At 50.1% G+C, this 22425-nt stretch overlaps 1 protein-coding gene across 1 annotated transcript in view; it reads right to left on the bottom strand.

The window, feature by feature from the left end:
* Positions 1 to 4233: 4233 nt before the first annotated feature.
* Positions 4234 to 22425, bottom strand: part of SRRM4 (serine/arginine repetitive matrix 4) — a 145721-nt gene continuing 127529 nt past the window's right edge. The window contains exons 9-13 of the mRNA XM_035016714.1: positions 11980 to 12284; positions 7849 to 8052; positions 7005 to 7115; positions 6265 to 6405; positions 4234 to 4516 (exon numbers count right to left, since the gene is read on the bottom strand). Of these exons, the coding sequence (XP_034872605.1) occupies positions 4234 to 4516; positions 6265 to 6405; positions 7005 to 7115; positions 7849 to 8052; positions 11980 to 12284 (1044 nt within the window). The remainder of the gene's footprint in view (positions 4517 to 6264; positions 6406 to 7004; positions 7116 to 7848; positions 8053 to 11979; positions 12285 to 22425) is intronic.

Raw genomic sequence — 22425 nt, 5'->3', positions numbered from 1 at the left:
ACCGAATGCTGGCCCTTTTCAAGCAAAGCCTTTGGGAAAGAGGATGGTTCTGAGCTCATGGATGATGGGGGCTCTCTGAGACCAAGACCCTCGTGTCTTTCAAACATCTTAAATGTTGTTTGGCTTCTGAAAGATTGCCTTTCCTTCAAGAAGGGAAGAAACAGAGATAGGAAGGCAGTCGAACCTTGAGGAACTAGAATATTCCTGGATGGGGGCTTTGAGGGAGTTAGCTTTGAGGGAATTAGAATTCACATATTGCTTTAAGTTCTACTCTAATGATTGAGAACCTCCTAAAAAGATTTGAGGCTGTTTTCCTTTTTCTTCTCAATCCTGGTGAACTCACCCTGTCTTTGGACAATTTCCCAGGCCTCTGGTCAACATTCTGGATTATATCTCAAAAACTCCGCCACTTCTCAAAGGGGTAATTTTTGGCTTGGAAAAATGGAGTGATCTGTCCAGGTTCATTCATCCAGGAAGGCTGCATGTTTGCTGGGCCACGTGCCACACCCCCCAATGCTGGCTTTTAAAATAAGTGCATACCACACGCAGGTTTCAGGCAATTTGTCTCATTCCCTGGAAACAGAAGGTAATGTGGGCGAAGTAGGCAGAGGAATGCTGATGCCAGGAACTGGGGGCTCTGGTTAAGCAAGGTTACCAGCACCCCAACAAGCGTTTTATTTTTGGATGCATAAGAAAGGAAATGTAAGGGAAATTAGAGAAGCATATCCGGCAAGAGGGAGGGACAGAGATTCCCTCCCTCACCCCCCACCCCAGGAAGCATTTAAGCAGCCTTCTTGCAAACTTTCCCCTGGCTGGGGGTTAGAGCTGGGTAAAATCACATTGCCAGGGAAACAACCAGGGATGTTGCAGAAATCTCTCCAAACTCAAAGCTGGACCCAGAGGAGCTGGCGATTTCAAGGCAGTGAATGGTGACTTTGGAAAGGGTGGGGCCCTCTCTGGGAAGCAGCAAGAAGACCCTGCAGTTAGTCAGAGGCAGGACTGGTAAAGGCCTCTAGATCCGGGCTCGATGGGCCCCGAAATGACCTTCTTGGGGGGACCTCTGGCTGCTCCTTTCATCTTGTCTTCCCCCCCCCCTTTCCCTAATTTCTGAAATAGCTTTGTGCTCTCCTCTGATGGAAAGCAAAAGATCACAGTAAAAGGCTTTTTGCTTGGAGTCTGTGTATCTCTCTTAGGATGGTGGACAGTGCTCCGGAAAGCAGTGTGTGTCTACTGCAGAAGGAAGAGAGCAGCCTGGAAAAACCTCAGGGGATGGGGAGAAATGGGCTACAGGGGAGGCAGAAGCATGTATAATTTACATGGAACCAACCAGGCATGCTCAGAAAAGCTAGTGAGGGATCCTGCCCACTACCGTATGCCCTGGAATAAGGGTGAGAGACCACAGGTGCATCTTCTCTCCCCTCAGTCAGCTTAATTCTTGCCATACTCTCTCCTTGTCACCTCGAAGTTCAATCCCACTGCTAAACCAGACATTGCTTCAACCACCATGGCTGCCCAAACCCAAGGCGGCTACTTCAATAAGTACTGCACAAAGCCTCCTCAGTGGGCCAGAGACAGTAGAGCTGTCTCCCAGCAGGTGCCTCCCTAAAGCTCTCACACCGAGATCTCGGGCTCTGCAAATTTTGCCTTAGTTAGGTTATGCTAACTTTAGACTCCAACCCCCACGTGAGCTGTGACTCCACTGTACCATTTCGGGGCCTTAGCTCACAAGCCTCGTGGCTGTTCTTCAGCTTTCTGATGCCTCAGTGCAGCTGGTGGGCAGGGAGCTGGGGCGCAAGCCTGAACCTCACTGACGTAACGACGAACCTTGGGTCTGAAGCGCTCCCCCCACCCTCTCAGGCCAACTCCAGGATGTTTGGACTTAGAGCTCTGTGGGTCTCCCCTGCAGGGACAAAGCCAACATCCCTCCTCAACACCCGACCTCTCAGATTCCACCCACAAAGACATGAGGGAAAAAAGATGCGCAAAAATAATTTAGAAGCCCCCCCACCCCGAAACACACACACACACATACACACATACACACACACATACACACACCTCTCCATGTAAATAAATAGTTGAATACTGCTAATGGCAACTAGAGAGAGAGAGAGAGAGAGAGAGAGAGAGAAATCATCACATAAATAAATAAATAAACATAAATAAATAAAATAAATAATAGGTTTGCTAGGAGCCCCAGGCAAAATGGTCCCCTAGAGTTGTCTGAAGGCAGTCTGATGGGAGGCTCTCGGGCCTCGCTCACTGCTGTCCCGCTAATGAGGTTCCGTGGCTCCATGATGGGAGACTGGAGCCCAGTTTGCGTTCCTGGGCAGGGAAGAGGGTTATTTACAGTTGCTGTACATGCCCTCCCAGGGCACCTGCCCCTGTCCCAGGCACCTGCCATCCGGCCTTCTGCAGTGACGGCATCGGCATCTGTCAGTCTGGGCAGGTGGGGCCCAGGGCTGGGCCAGAGGGCATCATGGGAAGGCCAGGTCGTCCAGTGCTGTCTGGGGCGCCTCGCTTTCGGCTCTCCTGATGGAGGAAGGACTTGTGGGTGGTTGCAGGGCAGTTTCTGGCCCACGGGCTGATGTAATGGGAAAGATGGGGGGTGGGGGGGGACAGGTCACGGCTTTCAAGAAAAAGGATTTTTTTGTGCCAATGTTTTCCCTGGGGTGGGAGGGATAGTGTTTGGTCCCTGCTTCCCCATAGCTGGCCCCAGTATCCAGAGCCAGGAACTGTCCCCCCTCACTGTCTCCCTCCATGCCCTGTCCCGCTGCCCTTGCTACCGCAAACCTGAAACTCGCCCACAAGGCTCCGGAAAGCCAGTCAGCTGGTGAGGGGGATGCCCAAGGGTTTATTTTAAGGATCCTCTCCCTCACACCCCTGTTCTCAGTGCCTGCTGCGGATGAAGCAACTGGTGGTATTTGTGTGTTGGAGATCAGCTTACCCCTGCTGCCCAGCCCTGGGCAGAGGGAAGATAGGGGGAGGGCAGAGATGAAGGTGGGGCTTGAGCTGATAGAGAAGCCTCAGAAGCCAGGAGAATCCCAGGCTATGGAGTATCCAAGCCCCTGTCCCCTCACACTCTCTGGATTTGGGTCTTTCCTCCCAAAATCTGAGCTGCTGTGCCCCATTCTGGCAAAATTCCTGAGAGGCAAAGGGGTTGGCTGGGGCTGAGGGCGGGTGAGCCGATGCTCGGCTGTTTTGGGTGGGCTCCAGGGTGTGGCCGTCTGGGTGGTGGGGGAGGGGGCAGGCAGGCACCAACGGGAGGGTAAGGCCAGACTGGCCGGCGCTGGGGACTGGCAGCTGGCCATGGCACTGGGGGACGTTCAGCAGATGGTCTCGTGGAATTAAGCTGGTGCCAGCTAGTGGGAGCTGAGGCAAATCTGGGCTGTGGGGCTGTGGACCAAGCTGTCCTGTCCACTGTGTCCTTTCTCAGGGAGGTTCAGGGGCCCTGTGAACAGCCAAGAGGCTGTCTAAGCCATGTGGGGGCCTCTCCATTGCTAGAACCTACTGGACTGCTTTTCCTGACCAGGCCAAGATAATGGGGGGGGGGTGGGCAGCAGAATGACCCCTGCCCTTTTGCGTCTATACTCACAACCAGAGAACCCATTTCCTCTCTCCTGACACTTCCTCCCCACTGAAACCTCCACGATCCCTACTCAGATCCCTTCTCTCCCCCTTCCGATTGCCTTCTAGCCTTTGCTCCGTTCGGGGATGGGTGGGCGGTGAAAGGCCTGACCCCCTCTCCCGGGCCTAACTGCCCTTGATTTCCTCTCGTCTCCTCCCACCCCACGAGGGTTCACACACCCGCCCAGGAGGCCGAATGAGGGGAGAAGGAGGGCAGGTGTGATGCTAGCCTTCCATATGCATCCTAGGAGCAGTGGGTGAGCAGAACTCTGTTTTCCTGGCCAGGCCCAAGCGTTGGAGTCACGGACCCGTTGCTTCTCACAGAACCTTGAGGTTTTTTGTGCCAACAGAGGGTGGTTCTCTCCATACGCCCAGGCCCGAGTCGAGCCCCGGGGTGGTGCTGGTGGAGGCTCCTGGCGGTTTGACATAGAGGCTGAAGGCCCCGTACCCCCTTTTCCTCCTCCCCAGGAGAGCAGGAAGGACAGGGTCCAGGAGCCCGCAAGGTCCGTCCCCAGGGAGCAGGCAGGGGGGGCAGGGGAGGGGGGGTAGGCTGGCAGAGTGAGAGGGGCCCCCCTGCAGGCAGCCGGCTCAAGGGAGGGCTCGGGCTTAGCGCCTCGTGCTGGAGTAGCTGTCTGCTGAGCTGTAGCTCCGGCTCCGGCTCCGGCTCCGGGAGCCCAGGCTGGGGCTGCGCGAGCTGGAGCCGCTGCTTGCGCGGGTCCGGCTGCGGCTGCGGCTGCGGCTGCGGCTGCGGCTGCGGGAAGAGCTGCGGCTGCGGGAAGAGCTGCGGCTGGCCGAGCGGCTGCTGCTGCTGTACCAGGAGGAGGCGCTGCTGAGGCTGCCGGAGGAGGAGGGGCTGGGCCGGTAGTAGGGGATGGGGCGTTTCCGGGCACTGCGGAGAGCAGACGGAGCGGCTTGAGGACCAGACTCCGCCCACCCCGGCCCCGGGGCGCCTGCCGGCGGGGGGCGGGGCAGAGCAGGAACTTCCACCTCCCAGGCCCCTGGGGGGCCCTCCGCCTACGCTCCTCGTACTCTCCCGAGAACGTCCAGGGGAGGGTCTCAGCCTAGTGCTGGGGTCTTGAGAAGTCACCGATCTCACTTTTTAATAAAGCAAGCCCGGGGCTCGGATCCTCCAACTGGCAATAGGATCTACACCTAGACTTTAATTGCAGTTTTGCTGTGCTTTTACTTTTACTAGGACCTTCTATTTACGGTAAGAGAGGCTGGTTGTCCATTTACTATAGCATACTGTGGTGTATTCCTTTTGAATTAAATGTATGGACCTCTAAGAAAGAGCGTATCTATTTAAAGAAAATTAAGTAAGCTACAGTAAGTACACTTACTAAACAGACAAGTCAAAAGTGCTCAGATGCTCTGGGTGACTGAAGTTTGGGAAACACTGAATGGGTTCATCAAGATGGACTATTTGAGGTTGACTAAGGAAACAAGAGGGCCTTTTAGAAATGCCACTTTGTTTAGCTCAGCCGTCCTCCAAGTCAACCTCAAGGACACCTCTGGTCAACGTGGTGGGTGTAGGACTTCCTGTGTACCAGGGTGTTCTGTGGGGTATCTGAGAAGGTGATGCTTTATCCCCATCTTATTGTTTGGGGCACAAGTGCTTTTTCCTCCTCCAGGTCATCTCTAGGGAGGAGGCACTAGGCAGCCAGGAGGACACCCCAGCCCCAGTCCCGTGAGTCTGTGGATGGAGTGGCTGACCCTTGGAGGGCCAGGAGGAAGAGCCCAACTGATTGTCAGCAGCCAATTTTAGGGCAAGACTCAGCCATTCTTACTGCTTTCAAGGCTTAAGAAATACTTGTCCACTCAGACCTCAGGCTTCTTTTCTAGGGCTTTTCTCATCTAAGACCTTAGCTGTTACTGGAAACCTTATCCACCTAGTCTGACCATTCAATCCGAAACAACGGCACACTGAGGGTTCTAGTGTTCTGCATTTCAGTTTACAAAGTGGGTTCCCATCTCTTTGCCCCCTTGCATTTCATCCTCATGATATTCCTGGGAGTTATTTCCTTCCATCCTTCACGGGTGAGGACTGAAGACCTCGGGTGAGGTCTGTCTGACTCCTTCTCTGGAGGTGAAGAGACTTTCCCAGCTTACCTGAAAAGTGGCACAGCCGGGATTCCACTCCAGAGCCCCTCACCGACCTCTCCCCCTCACCCACCAGGGCTCCCTCTAAGTCCCTTTGGCACCTAAATGATCCTTCTTGCCCTCTCCACACTTGGTGACGGTGTGATCAGGGCCTATTAAAGCCTGGTTTGTGCGTCTGAGCGTGATCTGTCTCCCCTGGCCGGCTCCACCCCCCAGGCAAAGGCCCTGCCCTACTGCTTTGGCCCCCGTTTCCTCGACGCGACCTCCCAGCCCCCTCCGCAGACCCCGGCCACACCCCTTGGGCCACCCCCACCCCCCCCCGGATTCCTCAGGCTGATCCCACCCCTGTTCCAGGCACCCATCCTAGCCCCGCCCCGGAGGCCCTGCCCCCTCCCAGCCGAGCCCGCAAAGTGTGTCTGAGCTCCCACAATCCTGAAATCCAGCTCCAAGGGGGCACGGGGAGAACCCGGGGCCCTAGCGGGTGGGAGGGGTGGGAGTGAGGGTGAAGGTGGGCACCCCCGGCCCTCCTGGCCTTACCTGGTTATCCTCCGCGCCTCCAGGTGGCTCGGGGAGTCTCTCCGGCGCTTCCGCATGGGCGAGTAGGACCGCCGTCTCCGACGCGCTCGCTCGCGCTCCCGCTGCTGGGAGTCCTTCTCATTGTACTTGGGGTCCCGCTCCCTGAAGGGATGCGGGGGTTACTGGGGAGCTGGGAGATCCGCATGAGCCAGGGGCACTCACTTCCTCTCACCTGCCCCTGCACCCCGCTGGGGCAGGGGATGGTTTCTCCCGGGGCCTCAGGGAATGCGGGAGGGAAAAGGACAGGGCTGTGGTTCAATACTGTGGGGGGAGGCCGGGCGTGTGCCCGGGTGCTCAGCCTTCGAGGGTGGGCATTACAGGGGCGCGGGTGCTGCGGGGGTGAAAATGTGGACGTCAAGAGGGCCCTGGTGCATGCGTAAGAACCGGGGGCTCTGAATATGGGGATGAAGGGTAGTATTAGGTGTGTGAAGAGGTTGAGGGCTGGGATGTGAGTTCTGGGGTGTGGCTGGCTGTATATTACGGGGGTACGTTAGGACTCAAGGATATGTTTGGGGGCCCAAACATATCCACTCCAGCGGAGACGAAGAAAACTACAAGGATGCTGGGTCGTCTCCCCATCCCTCCTCCTGCAATGTTAGACAAGGGGGGAGCAGGGGCGGGGCTTGGGTGAAGGTCCCCAGAGAGGTGGGGGGGGAGGAGGCCGGGGAGGCGGGACCTGTGCTTGGGGGCGGGGCCTGTACCTGTTGGGGCTGTAACGGGAGTAGCTGGGGCTGCGGCGCGATCGGGAGCTTCTGCTGGGTGGGCTCCTCTTGCCGGACTTGGAGGAATAGCTGGAAGAGCGCGAGTAGGACCTGCGGGAGAGTAAACAGTCCCCGAGGGGCCTGCTGGGCTTCGACGGGGTCGTCCCGGATGTGTAGGGCTTTATTCAGCTGGTCCCCTGAGGGAGACCTTCTTCTTTCTGGACGCCAGGCCGAGGAATCTGGCCCTTTCCTGAGAATGAAATTCCCTCTCTTCTGGCCGATTAATAATAATATTGACAACTTCTTCTTGAATTCTTACCATTTAAGGCCACTTATTAGCTGTATGACCTTGAACAGGTGATTTCACTTCTCTGGGCCTCTGTTTTCTCATCTATAAAATGGGGATAAATAATCGTACTTACCCTATAGAGTTGTAAATTAAATGAGTAAATTAGGGTCAATCACATAGGCAGCACACAGGAAATGTTAGCTATGATTGTTGTGTATTTTATTACGTGTCAGACACTGAACTAATGCTTTGTGTGCATTCTCTCATTGAATCCTCAACACATCCTAGCATTAGGTACTATTATCAATCCCATTCCACAGATGGGAAAACCGAGGCACAGAGAGGTGAATGTTTTCACTTTGCAGATAAGGAAACTGAGGCTCGGAGAGGTTATTTGAGGCCCAGGGCCACCAGCTAGGAATGGATATAGTGGGCATTCAAAACTCAAGTCTGTCTGACTCCTTCTCCGCCGAGGGCCAAAGGCCATATCCGGTTACCATAACTAGCTCCCTAAGGAGGAAAGCGCTGCAGAACAGAGGTCAAAGCGGCACTCACCTTTTTCCAGAGGAGGTGGATCGGCTTCGGGTGTACCTGGGGGAGGCCCTGGGGTTTGGGGATCGGGAGGAGTGGCTGGAAGAACGGGTGCTGGCATAGGAGGGGCTGCGGGAGCACCCTCTCATGGGGGAGCTCCGGGCTGTGGATGGGACCAAACTGGACTTCTTCACTTCTGCACATTCCAGACATGGCGACCGAAATCCTCTGCAGATGTGGGGAGAACGCCTGTTAGCAATGGCCTGCCCGCTGGTCTGCAGGCATCTGGAGCTGATACTCCTCTCCCTACCTGCGCCTAGGCTGTGGTACTCTCAGAAACCCCTTTCCACCTATTCCCATCTTACTGCCTCGCGGAAACTTTCCAGGCCACAGATGTCAGAGGAATAGGGACAGAGGGGGACACATTCCACAGGGGGCACTTCGGAGCATTTCAGGTCAGTGGGCATGGGCATAATGGTAAATAACACCAATCACATAGAGATTTATTCCCTTTTGAGTCTTTTCCAGTCCTTCTGATTACATTAATGAGAAACTCCGGGTTGGGTACTAGTGGGTTCAACACTGTAGTCTCCCAGATCTGGTGCCTTGGGCAGGCAACTGTTGCTAACTAGAATTAAATACACCGTCTTCATGTATTTTCATATATAAATCATGTATTTTGCAGGTGCTTTCTATTTAGGACGAGTGCTATAAAATTTCTAGGTAAGATAGTGGTGTAAGTTTCCTTATATAAAAAAGTGAGTTTATTAAAGTCAAAGTACCAGTACTACAGGGATATGGTGAAAATCAACAAAGGGCCATATAGGTGGTTTAAATTTGGGAAACTTTGATGTAGCCCATTTTGCAGATGGGGGAACTGAGACCCAAAGAAGAGTGAAGGCTTGTTCAAAATCACCCAATGACAGGGTCCTGTCTTCTGTGTTCCCACCCTGCCTGGAGCCATGTGAAGCTCCTGTTGGGTTCTCAGTAAGGGCATGTTCATTTGTTTGGGCCAGGAGTCAAGTTCCAATCCTGTTAATATATGGTTTCCATGCTCATCATGATCCGGCCCCTGCGCACCCCTCCAATCTCAGCTCTTGGCACTTTCCTCTCTTGACTCCAGCCATAATGGACTACTTGTTCCTCCTGTAATATCCCTGTTCCTTCCCTGTCTCCAGGCCTTAGAACATGCCCACTGCCTGGAACCCTCTTCCCTCCCCTCCTCACCTGACAATAACTACTCATGGTTCAGGCTTTAGTTTGACCTCACCTTTTCTGGGAGGCCTTTTTTTGACATCTCCCTGAGTCTAGTTGGGTGACCCTCAATGTGTTACCACGGCCCCCGGCCTCTATGCACCCCCTGTCCCTAGAAGGACTCACTTGGTCTTACAATTGTCTCTTCCTCCCCGAGCATTGAACTCCTTGGGGAGAGGACTCATGTCTCTGGAAACTGTATCCCAGCACCTTGGACAGAGCCTGATACATCTGTCGTAGGTCATGAATAAATAGTTGTGAAATAAACACTTGAGCCTCTTAGTATCCTGGGTGCTCCACCAGCATCATCTTGTATGGTCCTCCCAACAACCCTAGGAAACTGGCACTATTCTCCCCGATTTACAGGGAAGACTCAGAACGGTTAGTTACTTCCTCAAGGCCACCCAGAGTCTCAAACCCTGATCTGTCCAGCTTCAAAGCCTATGCCCGTCACCCCACCAGTCCCCTATCTTCACTGTTGAAGGTTCCTTAAATTTAGAGCTGATGATGTCTCTTCCTCTCAGCTCTCTGCTCATTGCTGACATGACATAAATAGCCATGAATTTAGAGATCATTTATATTTCAAAATGAAAGGCTGGGTCTAAATGATTTAATTTGGCTGTCCATAGAGATCAAATGAAGCAGGAAACTGCTAGATGCCACTCAGGCTTTAGCTTCAGGGCTATGACAGATCTGTGTGTGAATCCTGGTGCTGGCCCTTATGATCCTAAGTTTCTTAACTACTCTGAGTCTCAGTTTCCCCACCAGCTAAAAAAGATCTCTGATAATACTTATCCCATAAAGGTTCTATGAGGAGTGAAGGAAGATGATCCACGGCAAGCACTTGGCATGGCACCTAGCGTATAATCAGGGCTCAACACATATTAGTAGTCATTATTATTATCAGTTGTTATTACTATTACTATTCTGTTTTTTTTTTTTTTTTTTTTTTGCCCTGCCGTATGTAAGTAGACACTTGTCCTCCCTATCTCATCTGGGAATTTCACTGCCTGTTCTCGGAGATACTGACATTTGTTCTGACCCAGCCCTGGCTCCCTGGCAGGCTTGGGTGTGAACTGAGGCCAGGGATGTCCCAGGGCAGGCAAACCAGAGGCTCTGTGGAGATGCCAAGCTGTTTGTCCAGAACTGAAGTGGGCTATGTGTTGGGGACAAAGGGCACTCTGTCCTTGAAGAAACCATTAACTGCTTCACTGCTAAGGCTTTGCTTATCATTCTGACATCTTGGCCACTTTGAGCAAAAGCAGACTCCCACCCCCAGAAGAAAGAAGACCCCACTGTTAGCATGAGAATGTAACCAGCAAATCTCTTCCACCCCTCCTACATCTGCCTCATTATATGCTCCTGAGGAAAAGGACCGTGCCATTTTCCTTTCTCCAGCACCAAACTGAGTGGCTGGCTTCTAGGAGGTGCCTGATAACCAGGAGACGGATAAGTAGCTGAATGAATGATAGAGAGTCAATGATCAGCGATTTCTACTAGCTGTAATTGTGACATTATCCTCAGTGATTAGCATTTTGCTGTGATTTCTTGAATGAGAGGGTAAGGGGGTAATGAAGTAGAGTTTACACCTGGCTCATAAGCCGCTGCATGCAAGGTTCTCTGCAGGAAAACTGCATCTAGCAAGGTGTGAAGATACACACACTCACACACAGGCACACATGTACACACTGTATGGGAACCCTCTGTACTCTCCACATCTCACATAAGAGCGATACATTTGTTACCACCAGTGAACCTCCACTGACACGTCATCACCCTGGAGTCCACGGTTTCCATTAGCGTTCACTCTTGTGAACCCAATGGGTTTTGATAAATGTAAACTATGGATCTGTGCTCCACCTGTTCATCTCTCTCTAACCCCTGCCCTCTCTACATCTCTCTACCCACTGATCTGCTTACTGTCTCCTTAGTTTTGCCTTTTCCAGAATGTCATAGAGTTGGAATTGTACCATAGGTAGCCTTCAGACTGGTTTCTTTCACTCATTTAAATTTCCTCCACGTCTCTTCATGGCTTGATAGCTCATTTCTTTTTAGTGCTGAATAATATTCCCTTGTCTGGATGTACTACAGTTTATTCACCTACTGAAGAACGTCTTAGGTGTTTCCAAGTTTGGGCAATTATGAATAAAGCTGCTACAAACATCCAGGAACAGGTTTTTGTGTTGACACAAGGTTTCAGTGCATTTAAATGTTTTAACATGACCGCAACTTTAAATGAATTTAATGTTAGACCTTCTCCTGAGATTACTGGTAAAACTGATATTTGTTTTTTCCTGCCCATCTCCATCCTTCCTGATATCAGTACCCTGACGTTTCCTTCAGACAACTGGACCTCCCCCAACTTTTGTGTATGTGGGAAGACTACTCACTAACCCTGATGGTAGCATGTGACATATTCTTGCCAAGAGCACAGCATCTCCTGGGCCAGAGTGACTGGTCTAAGGGTGGGCAAATGACCCAAGATGGGCCAAGCAGAAACAATGAGAATCTGCCCTGGTATTTTGCTGAAATTTTTGGGAAAGAGCATTCTCCTTCCATTGGCTGGCTAAACAGATAGAATGGTTAGCATATGTGAAGGCTGTTGGCATATGTGCCATGCTTTGGGAGGGTCTGCTTGAGCATGAAGCCAATAGAGAGGGAAGCAGAGATGAGAGATGTAATGGGGAAGGCAGCCCTGTACCCATGCACTTCCCACCCATAATCCAGGAGGCTTTGATTTGCAAGAGAGAGAAAACTCAAACTGACATAATTTGGGCGGGGGCGGGGGCCCAAATTATGGGTGGGAAGTGCATGGGTACAGGGCTAAGGTGAGAGACTGAGATGGTAGAGCTAAGGCAGAAACCCCTCCCCCCACCCCTCCTCCAGCCCAGGTGCACTGACCTTGACTCTCTGCCCCTGCTGGTGGGGGAGAGATTCTCCAAAGTGGCTCCCTTGTTCTGGGGTGAGGAGGTGGTGAAGGAGTTCCCTGAATCGGAGGTGTTGCCACAGTTGAGCTCTTGGCTCTTGGTGAGGCCCTCACTGGGGCTCCCCTTCTCTTGACCCCGTGACCTGGCTGAGCTGATTTGCGTGGAGGGTGGTGAAGAGGTGTCATTGCCTGAGTCATACTCCTGGGAACGTCCTCTGGAGGTGGTGAGCGGGCTGGCTGTTTTGGTAAAGAGGTCAGCTGCAGACCCCGACCCAGTGATCTGAAAGCAAAAACACCCGTTGGACACTGCTGATCACTGGGCCTGTGCACTGTGTCTAAATAACCAAGAAATGTTTACCGTCATGATGCACTGTAACGAAAGGAAAGAGAGAGAGAGAGAGAGAGAGAGAAGAGGAAAGAGAGACGCCAAAAAAAACAAAAGCACAAATTCCTGAAAGAATTCCACAGAAAGGAGATATTTTTTTACCCCCTGTTAGAATAACTGGAAGATTTAAGTATCATGCAGAGAAAAAGCATGCGATCCAGATTAAACCAAAGAAAAAGGAAATTATACAAAATTTAATTTCTAATGAATTAACTCAAACAAAAGAGACAACTCAATCGAAAGGGGTGTGTGTCACACCCTTCACCTAAAACAATAATAAAAATGAAGGAAGGGGAAGGGGAAAAGAAATGGGACAATGGGCATGAAAAACATATATCTTTTAACTTAAAAAAAAAAGAGAGATAAAGCCAAAATTTTAAACTTCAACCAAATCCTCAACGAATTTGACTTTTTTTTTTTTTTTAAAGAAAAAGTTCCCTGAATAGAACCCTAAACAAATATCGCATGGGGAAAAGAAATGAAATAAAGAGAGTTTTTTTTTTTTTTTAAATATAAAGTCAAGGTCACAAAATGACATTTTAGTAGTTTTCAACTAAAGGGGAAAAGAAAGGGGGGCAAAAAAAATGGAAGTCAAATAGTCTGACTGAAAACAAACGAAAAAAAAGCTCTCTACGGATATTTGTGTGTGTCCTTTTCCCCCTGGAGAAGGTAGCTAAGGCTCTCGAGTGGCTTCTAATAAATTCTCTCATGTCTTTGCGGATTATATCCACTTACCAAGCAAGAGCTCCTCCTTTAGTAGGTAGGTAAGGTGTAAGAGAAAGGGAAGAGCGGGCAACGTGAGTCCATCATTAGAGTCGAAAATGACAAGAAAAAACACACACCTTTCTGCACACCCTCACACTTGGCCCTGAGCTTTGAGTTTTGGTTTTTCAGTGTTCCTACTAGGTGAGGCATCAGTTCTGTTTGGTTTTCTCAGCAAGGGGACCTCAAGCCATCAACACTAACCTCGTCAGTCCCTTGGTGCCCAAGTTGGATCAAGAAACTCTTGCTGAAAATGCAGTGGGGGCTAGAGCTTGCCTCTGTGGAGGTGTCAAGATCTCGAGGATGTGCTTGGGACAAAGGGCGTTGGGAGGGGCTTGGACATTTGGCCTTGGGGTGAGTGGGAATGGGGAGGTCTTCCCAGAGTCCTGTGGGGGTCTGATCTGGGACAGATGAAGGAGGAACGGAGGTTGAGCCAGCTCTTGGGAAGGCAGTGGTGTATTCAGAAGCACAGTGCATGGTTTTCTTTAAACGTTCAGACCAGTGTCACAGCTGTGATGATGCCGTGGTCCCTGCCAACAGTACCATGCTTATTTAGCTGTGGGCAAGAGGGACTCCTGCCCTGGGCCTCCTCAGGTGATAACCATCCTCAGGCAGCAAGAAATCTGTGGGGCCAGGAGGACACTACCTGGAAACTACTTTCCCTGAGAGCACCTTATGGGTCTCTGAGATCCCAGAATTCTCTGTTTAAATGGCCTCTGAGCCCCCTTCCAGGGTCTCTGCAGGCTCATCCGTGGATCTCTTCTACTGGGGACACACCATGCTTCAGATGTGCACGCTCTCAGGTCCAAGGGTGGCCATTTGGACAGAGCTTTGATGTCCAGGCTGAGGTGTCCACGTGCACGTGTGGGAGGCCCATGGTGTTGGTTGGTGCAAGCGGTAGGAGGAGAAAGAGAGGGGCCAGGGCCTTGAGGCAGGGTCCCCAACCCCCGCCCCCCCACCACACTGCCATGTTGTGGCCGGCCACTCCGAGGGGTGTGAGATTCTAAAATCAAACCTGACTTTCCAGATCCATTTTCAAGGTATGTTTGCCAAGACAGGAGAACATATTATGTTTATGTTTGCTGGCTTGATTTATAAACATTGAGATGTAGAGTGTGTGGGACTCCTTCTCTACTCTTGCCCTGGGCCCCATGCATATTAGCAAGGCCTCACCATCAAGAGTCTGCTTCCCTCCCACCCCTCATTCCTTGTACCTTGGGCCTAAAGGAATGGGACTTTGGGGCTTTCTTAGAGAACCATGTCTGCCTTCTCAGCAATTGGTCATGAGGGTGAGACACAGAGACACCAGGGCTGTGAGGGTAACAGCGAACTCTGGCAGCTCAGGATGTCAGCTTCTGGACGGGGGAGGCGGAACTTCCTTTGTGCATTCTCCCATGAGGCTTTGCACACAGACAAGGTGATGGTCCAGCTTTACCAAGTTCTACCCAGCACAGCTACTGCTTTATCTGCCTGGTGACCTGGCGAGCTTTGCTTTGGGACAAGGGACCTCAAAAGAATATTGCTCAACTGGAGTTTTGTTAAGTGAGACTTCTTTTAAAAACAATGTAAAGGCCCTGTTCCCATTCAGCTCCTCCTTTTTGTCTTCCCATCTGCAGTACGGATGCTGTATCTTGCCCCCCTCTGGGCGTTCAATGGCAACATGTGTATTTCTACCACCTCCGTCAGGAATGAGAAAGCATCATGGGGTCTGATGGGCTCTCGGACTGGGCCTTGGTCCAAGGATGGGTACAGATAATCTTTGCCTCAGAGATGGTGAATGTTTGGTGGCCAGTGAATCAGGCAAGCCCTTTTGGAGGGGGCCAGGCTGGAAGATCTCTAATGAAGGGGCCTGTGAGTATGACGGCTTCCATTATCTATCCATTATAACTGACTCGATACCTGGGGGCATCCAGGCTGGCCTTCCTCTCCCCAAGTCCTTGTTCCCAGCCCTGACTACCAATTTCAAAGCAGCTGTCCTGGTGCATCATGGGCCCCCATGGGCAAGGATTTCCTGAGTGTGAGCCCCCTCTAGGCTAGTGGATACAGAAGGGAACTCTGCCCTGTTCACCTTCTCATCCCTACACCCTGAGATCACAGACACACTTTCAGCACGTCTCCACCTGACCATGACCATATCCACATGTAACTTGTGTAATTAGAACTGAGAACTATATCAAGCATCATGCTTTTCCATCCTTTCCAGAAAACAGATAAAGGTCGTCTGCAATGTTCTCATTGGGTTGACCCTGGTGCCTGAAAATACCAACATCTCCTGTTTGTTTAAAAGTCCCATTTCTTTGGATGAGTATAAATTCTTCGACATGGATGACAATATAATTTACAACACAACCTGGAGTATTTCACAAACCTCATCTCTTCCAAATACCCCCACTGTGGCCCCCATAACCTAAGCCGATCGGTTAGAATTTTCTTGGTTCTGTCACCACATCTCGCTCTCCCAACCCCAGGCCATTTGCACATGCCATTTCCGCTGCCATTTCCCCTGCCACTCTTCCCCATTACTTCATTTCATATGGCTAAATTTCTACATCCTCCAGGTTACATACCACCTCCTCTAGAAAGCCTTCTCTAACCTCCCAGGTCAGGATGGCACAACACTCCATTGTTCATTCATTTGATCTTTCATTCATTTTACTCTTTCAAAAATGAGTGGCTTCTGTATGCCACAGCACTGTTACTCAGTGGGGTAATTGCTTGTTTTATTGCCTGTCTCTCCATCTGAGTGGGAGTCTGTTGAAGGCAGAGGCCACGCATGACCAGTTCAGTACTGTGCCCAAGTAACCAGCAGTGCCTGGCACAGAGTAAGTGCTCACTAAATCTGGCTAAATGAACAAAGCTGCTCCATAGCCCTTTACAAGCCTGAGCTCGGAAGCCGGGGCCCATCCTAACTTGATTCAGTGGTTAAGATGGCTGAGTGATCAGGCCCTGGTGAGGTCCAACTGGGTAACTGCCAACTTCGGCAACTTGATGGCTTTTTAAAGGAGGGACTGGCGCCCATCATATTCAAAGTTGTTCTAAAAAACTAGGTGGATTCTTGGCTGAAGGCTGGTGTCTTGAGACCAGCTCAGGGCTGGCTGTGTGATCAAGAGATAAACTTTAGAACTGAGTTCCAGGTGCAGGCCTGTGGCAGAGAGAAGGAATACCCTCTGTTCTTCCTCTCCTTCCTGGCCCCGCCTCAGATCCAGCATCCTTAGAGAAAGCCCCCAGAGGCTCTGTCTACACATTCTCAACAGCCTAAGTTCCAGGCTGAGGTGGGAAGCCCCAGATCGAGAAGACTTCCAGATGAGACAAGCTATGACTGGTCTCCTTAATTCCCTTCCACGGTCTACTACCCTGGGAAGTCAGCTTAAAAAAACGGGCTAGGGCTGGCCATTTGCACATAACAGGGCTGTTAGCCTGTACTTTGTTCAGATTATAAAAAGGTCTGACCCTTCTGGGTCAGGAGTGAGAAAAAGATGTTCCCTCTGGCCAGACAAATCTGGATAGTTTAATGGCCTCTTTGTTTCAGACTCCACCTTCTCCAGAGCTCTCTATTCACTCTATGCAAAGAGGAGGAAAGATATCAAGGGGAGCCAAAGACAGAATGTGTGTGTGTGTGTTTGGGGGGTGTGTTTGTGTGACAGCCACGATAATGCAAAGGAGACCTTCATGACAGGCCCACAACAGAGGGCTCTGTGTTCTTGTCTCTGCTCCTTCCTAGACAAGTACTCACTCACATAAGATGCCAACAGTTGTCTACTCGTTGACATGACAACATGGCTCCTACTTGCTCCTCATTTACATAACAGCCCTCTCAAAATTCATCTTTGAAGAGTTCTTCATCTGTTGGGAATTTCTCTTCTAAGCATTAACTGACCTTTGCCCTTGTCCTCCCAGCTAGGCTGCAAAACACTGCTCAAGACACTTGCTAGGAGGAGTCATTCTAGACCCACCATTGTCCAGTAACAATGCCTTCATGGTACCTGGGGCCCCTGTTTAAGACCTGGAACCCTCATACCAGGAAACTCTTCTCTGGTCTACTCTGGCCCCTTCCTCCATATCAGCCTTGTTCTTCTTTCCCTATCTTCACAAAGGCCTACCTGTGGGGCCTGGCCTAAAAACTCAGCCCCTGTAAGATCTGCTTAATTACCAAGTGAAAACCAAACCAAAACAAAACATCTGTCTTAATATGGATTATCCCTAAAATCAAGACAGGAATTTGAATGCTAGTAGGTGATCTGAGAGGACAAGGAACTTCTATAGGGGAGTGGGAAAATGAGATGAGGGAGAAGAAGCACCAGTGAAAGATGGGTTATCAAACCGGCCACCATGGAGGGCAGCTGGACGACACTCTGGGAGCCAGTGAGGAACTGACCCAACCGAGGAGGGAGCTGGGGTATTTATACACCCATGCCCCATCACTCATAGTTTGAAGGCTGCACCCAGTGGGTGTCAATTCTCTAGGGTGTCCATACTGCCACACGGCCAAGCAAAGCAGTCTTTGGCGGCCAGAGGGAATCTTCCGGAAGCTGGAGGTTGGCCGTGTGCCCTGAAGCAGAGAGGGTGAAGGGATATAAATGAACAGCGTCTGCTTCAACCCCCCAAATCACCATTAGAAAACTGATAGGCCAAGTTATGTTTTGTTTCAGCTACGTTTTCTTTAGCCCACTTAGTACATATGTACTTGGATACATAGCCTGCTTGACAGTAACTCTGAATTAACTGCCAACATTGTAGAATGGGGCAGTTTCACAATACAGCTCTATTTCTAGTTTATGCTGAAGAGTAAGATCTGACAATGCTGGGTCCACACCCTTGCTCGCTAATAATCAGCTCGAGAGAATTGCAGCTGTCCGTTTGAGGCTTTTCTGGTGCCCAGCCCCACGAGATCCCAGTTGCTTCTATCTGTTAACTGCCTGGCCCCTAAGACATCTGAGTCTGTAACCCTCAGTGTTTGCTGCCACCCTAACCACGCCAAAGTCACCACAAACACAATGCTTCCTGTATGCTCCATCTTTCCCTTCCAGAACTATGAGAATGGATTGCTCCATCTTCCTCAGCTTGATCCTTTTCATCCCTCTTGGGCTTTTGCCAGTGGAAGGAACCAGGAGACCAGAGCCATTAAGCCATATCCAGACTCTGGAGCTATGACAAGCTCTTCCCTTCTGGATCAGGATGACCAATCTCAGATTTTCTACCCCCCCTAAGGACATACTGTATTTCACAAACTAATGGCCACTGGAAGAAAGCAAACAGCGTTTCCCCTTTACTCCCTTGGCCCCCTCCAATGTGAAGCTCCGACTCTTTTTTTTTCTCTCTTGAAATCATAAGCTTGACTCATCTCCTTGTTCCTTAATATACTCCATGTTAACACTTGGGTTTTTCTAATAAGTAATTAACTCCCCCCACCACAAACTCCGGCTCCTGGCATTTCACTGAGAGTCTCTCTCAGCCCTCCAGGGAGGCTGGCACTGTTATTTATTGTTTTTGTTTCAAATCATTATTTAATCAAGAACGGGGAAAAAAAGGCAACCTCTCACTTACACTTCAAAATTTAATTTCAGCTGAATTCTGAGATCAAGAGGCAGCACGGCCTAATAGGTTACAAAAATACAATCAAGAAGAGAATTCCAATTAAACTGAACAAGTCCATTTACTGAACTTCAAATGGCCCCATGGAGAGAAATGGCTATAAATTTTTTCCCCCCTCCCTGCCATATGGGGGACTGGGAATTCTCATGTGAATATAGAGCTGCATGGAGAGCTTTTAGCTCAAGGGTTCTGGTTATTCCTTAAAGAAAAAAAAATCCTTTTGTTCCACAAAGACATTAAGTTTATTTTCCTTGCTGTTGTTCATCTTCCTTTGTACACTAATTAGGAAGACAGAAAAAGAATGGGTTCGTTGACCTTTGGGAGTCTGTGTGAGAGGAGGCGGAATGTGGGGACGGCAAGGAGATAACAGAGTCCTTCAGGGCTGGGGCGATCCTACAGGGCAGCGCACTGCAATTGACCTTGGGCCACAGGACATGGCCTGGCCACCTCTGTCTGTGCGTCTCCCCACCCTGGGCAGGAAGTTGAGGGGAAATGGCAGCTTCGGGGGCCCCCCGCCCACCGGTTCTCAAAAATCTCAATATGGATCCAGTCAGACAAATTCTGTACCAGCCCAAATTGAAATGGAGAACAGTTAAGTTCAATGTAATGAGTTTTTCATCCAGCTAAATGCATTTGATTTAAGGGCTTATCCTTTCTTCGGAGGCCATGTCGGTACTATCTTTTCTGGTGGTAAGACGTCACTTTGTGATAGAAAATGGTGGTTTTCTTTTATTCTGAATGGACGTGGTAGAAGTAAAAGTTGACAATACTATGCCCACTTTCCATTTAAAAAAAAACCCAACAACCACAACAGGTCCCACAAAGTCCCCATCTCATACTGCCCTTCCTCCGCATTCTGGTCCCTCTCTTCTCGAAACTGCAGTGAATGGTGTGGCACGTTTGAGTCTCTTGGCTGAGTGAGAGCTTGAAGGTTTTTGCAGAATGTGTGAGAGCCTGGGTCAGGGGTCTGAAGGCCAGGGCCACCATATGCTTTCCCCTTAGCCTCCTTGTTCTGAAATTCACCTCAGATTGTGGATATGATTAAGCTTTTTGAACCCAGAGATACTTCAAAAACATCACATCTGGGTTTATTAGGAGCAAGCTTAATAAAACCACTGAGATGACAAATAATAATGCCAGCAACAATTGCATATTGAGTGTTAGTTATGTCCCAAGCATTGGGCTAAGTTTCTCACACAGAACTGAAACTGCATGAGGGTAGGATCCTTGTCTGTCTTGCTCACTGCTGTTCCTCCAGTGCCTGGAACAGTGCCTGGAACACAGTAGGTGCTGAATACATATTTCTCAAATGAACGGATACCCCAACTCGCTCCATCCTCACAACCTATGAAATAGGTTGAGCTAAAAGCTCTCCACGCAGCTCTAATAATCATATTAGCCCCAAGTATAGATGAGGACACTGAGGTCCAGGGAAGTGAAATGACACAAGGGAAGTCATGTCATTAAGCACCTGGACTCTGGGGGCAGAATTTCTGGGTTTGGATCCTAACTTCTCCATTTCATTTAGCTGCTCTTCACTGAATTGTTCTAGGCCACAGAACATGGCTGTCATTTTCTAGGTGCCCACTAAAATGGGCGTATTAGTGGAAACTCCCTTGAAGGGCTATTATAAGAAATAGATGAGATGGTACATGTAAAGAGTTCAGTCTAGCACCTGGCACACAGTAGGTGCTCAGTTGGCATTGGTTTTTGTTGCTACCCAGGGTCACCCGGAGTCGCCCAGAGAGACAAGATCAAGAACCCCAGAGTCTACAGATCTGCCCCAAAGCCCATGACTTCATCACTGCGCTCTGCTGACTCCTCCTGTTGACAGATTTCATGAGGCCCTCTTTTATGGACCCCAGGTTCTTTCTGTTCTCCTTCTTGTTCTTGTTCCTCTCCTTCTTCCTCTTCTCTTTTACCTTCCTCTTCCTTTTCTTCCTCTTCTCTTTCTCCTTCCTCTTCTTTCTCTTCTTCCTCCACTTCTCCTCTCCTCTTTCTTCTTCCTCTTCTTTCTCTTCTACTTCTTCCCTTTCTCCTCCTTCTCCTTCCTCTTCTTGTCATGGCATCTGCAGGTTTTTGTTGGCAAAGAATACATGGCAACTATTGGCTCAAGCTGGAGGCAGAAGGAGGAGAAAGGAGCCTGTGCTTCTCCTTGGTCTAGCTTCCATTGTGATCAGCCCTCTTCCAGATTCCCTCTCCAGTGAGGGCAGACTTGACAGAGAGCCCCATGCCAACAGCGAAAATGCTCGGCCAAACCTTGGTGCCACCAACCTCTCTGTCATCCAATCGGTACTCTGGCTATCAGAGTAAGCTTCTGAGACACAAGCCACGATTCATACCAGCTCCCCTTCCCCCCAACTGGGCCACCTACCGAAGTCACTTCAGCTCTGTGAGCCTGTTTTTCTGTCTGAAAAATGGTGATAATAATTGCATCTATCTCAAAAAACTGCTTTGTGGATCAAATGCAATAACAACAACAACTGGGTAGAGTATGGGATAGTTTCTAATGCTGCTTTACTTTTGTTCTAACGAAAGTGCCTGGTACATAGAGGTATCTCCCCCTCCCTTTATTCATCAGTCATCTCAATTTGGTGAACCCATCCTTTAAAGCCCAGCTCAAATGTTCCCTTATTTGTAAAGCCCTCTCAGGCACCAAGACAGCACTGTCTTGTCCTTTCCCTGTGGTCTTTCTCGACATTGTACTTACTTCCATCACCACCAGGGTTGATAGTCTGGATATTCAGCAACTGGTGGGGTGTGGACATTGCCTCATCAGAAGGTAGCTGGCCTTGGTGCTGACAGCTGTCAGGTATCGCAGTTGCTGAGCTGTGAGGAGGTCCCGAGGTACAGGGGAGGGAGGCGGTGGCTTTGGTGACTCAGGGGGATAGGGTGGTGACAGGGTCTATTAACCAACTAGGGTGCAAGTTTTTGAATATTCGACAACTGAGGAGGAAATGGTGCTCACTGACTCAATCTCAGCCCTAATTACAATACTTATCTCACTGTAGTGCAGTCTTCTGTTGACTACCAGACTGAGCCCTGGAGTTCAGGAAGAGTGTTTCATTCATCTCTGTCTCCCTGATGCCTTGAACAGAGATGGTGGAGTGGAGATAAAGAACATGAATGAGGCTGTGAAGGGTCCCTAAATCATCTCCTTGGGACCCTCCATTTGGATTTGGGCTCTGACTGAGCAAGAGGGCTTCAGGTTATCTTTAGCTCACCAACTAGGATTTCAATAAGACACAACCCTGAATTTGCATATTCACATATGCAGATATGCCCCTTGATGTAATGTGCCTATCCTTGATTTTTTAAAGAGCCGTGTATTGGAAATACCTGCAGTGGAGTGTGGCAGGAGCCAGGGCATAGAAGACCCTCCACACTCAGGCTCCTGCTTATCCCCAGAACCCCAACTCTTGCCCTGGAATTCTGCTTCCATCCCCGACTCCAGTCTTTGTTTCCCACTTCCTTTGGCTGATTCTTGCTCACCACTAGTTTCTCAGTCGTTGCCTTCTCTGCCCCAACCTAATGCTAACCCTAGTATCCCTTCCCTGCCTGCCACCTCCCACCCCATCTCAGCATCTCTGCATTAATTGTTGTGTGTTGTCTTTTACATTTTTTACCTTGTCTGTCTCACTTCTCTTAAGAAGGCACAGACTGTTCTATATTCACCGGATCC

The sequence above is a fragment of the Mirounga leonina genome, unplaced genomic scaffold (genome assembly GCF_011800145.1).
Source record: "Mirounga leonina isolate KUSES-001 unplaced genomic scaffold, KU_Mleo_1.0 Mir_171, whole genome shotgun sequence".
Lineage (NCBI taxonomy): Eukaryota > Metazoa > Chordata > Mammalia > Carnivora > Phocidae > Mirounga > Mirounga leonina.
This window is presented reverse-complemented; position numbering and strand designations above follow the sequence as displayed.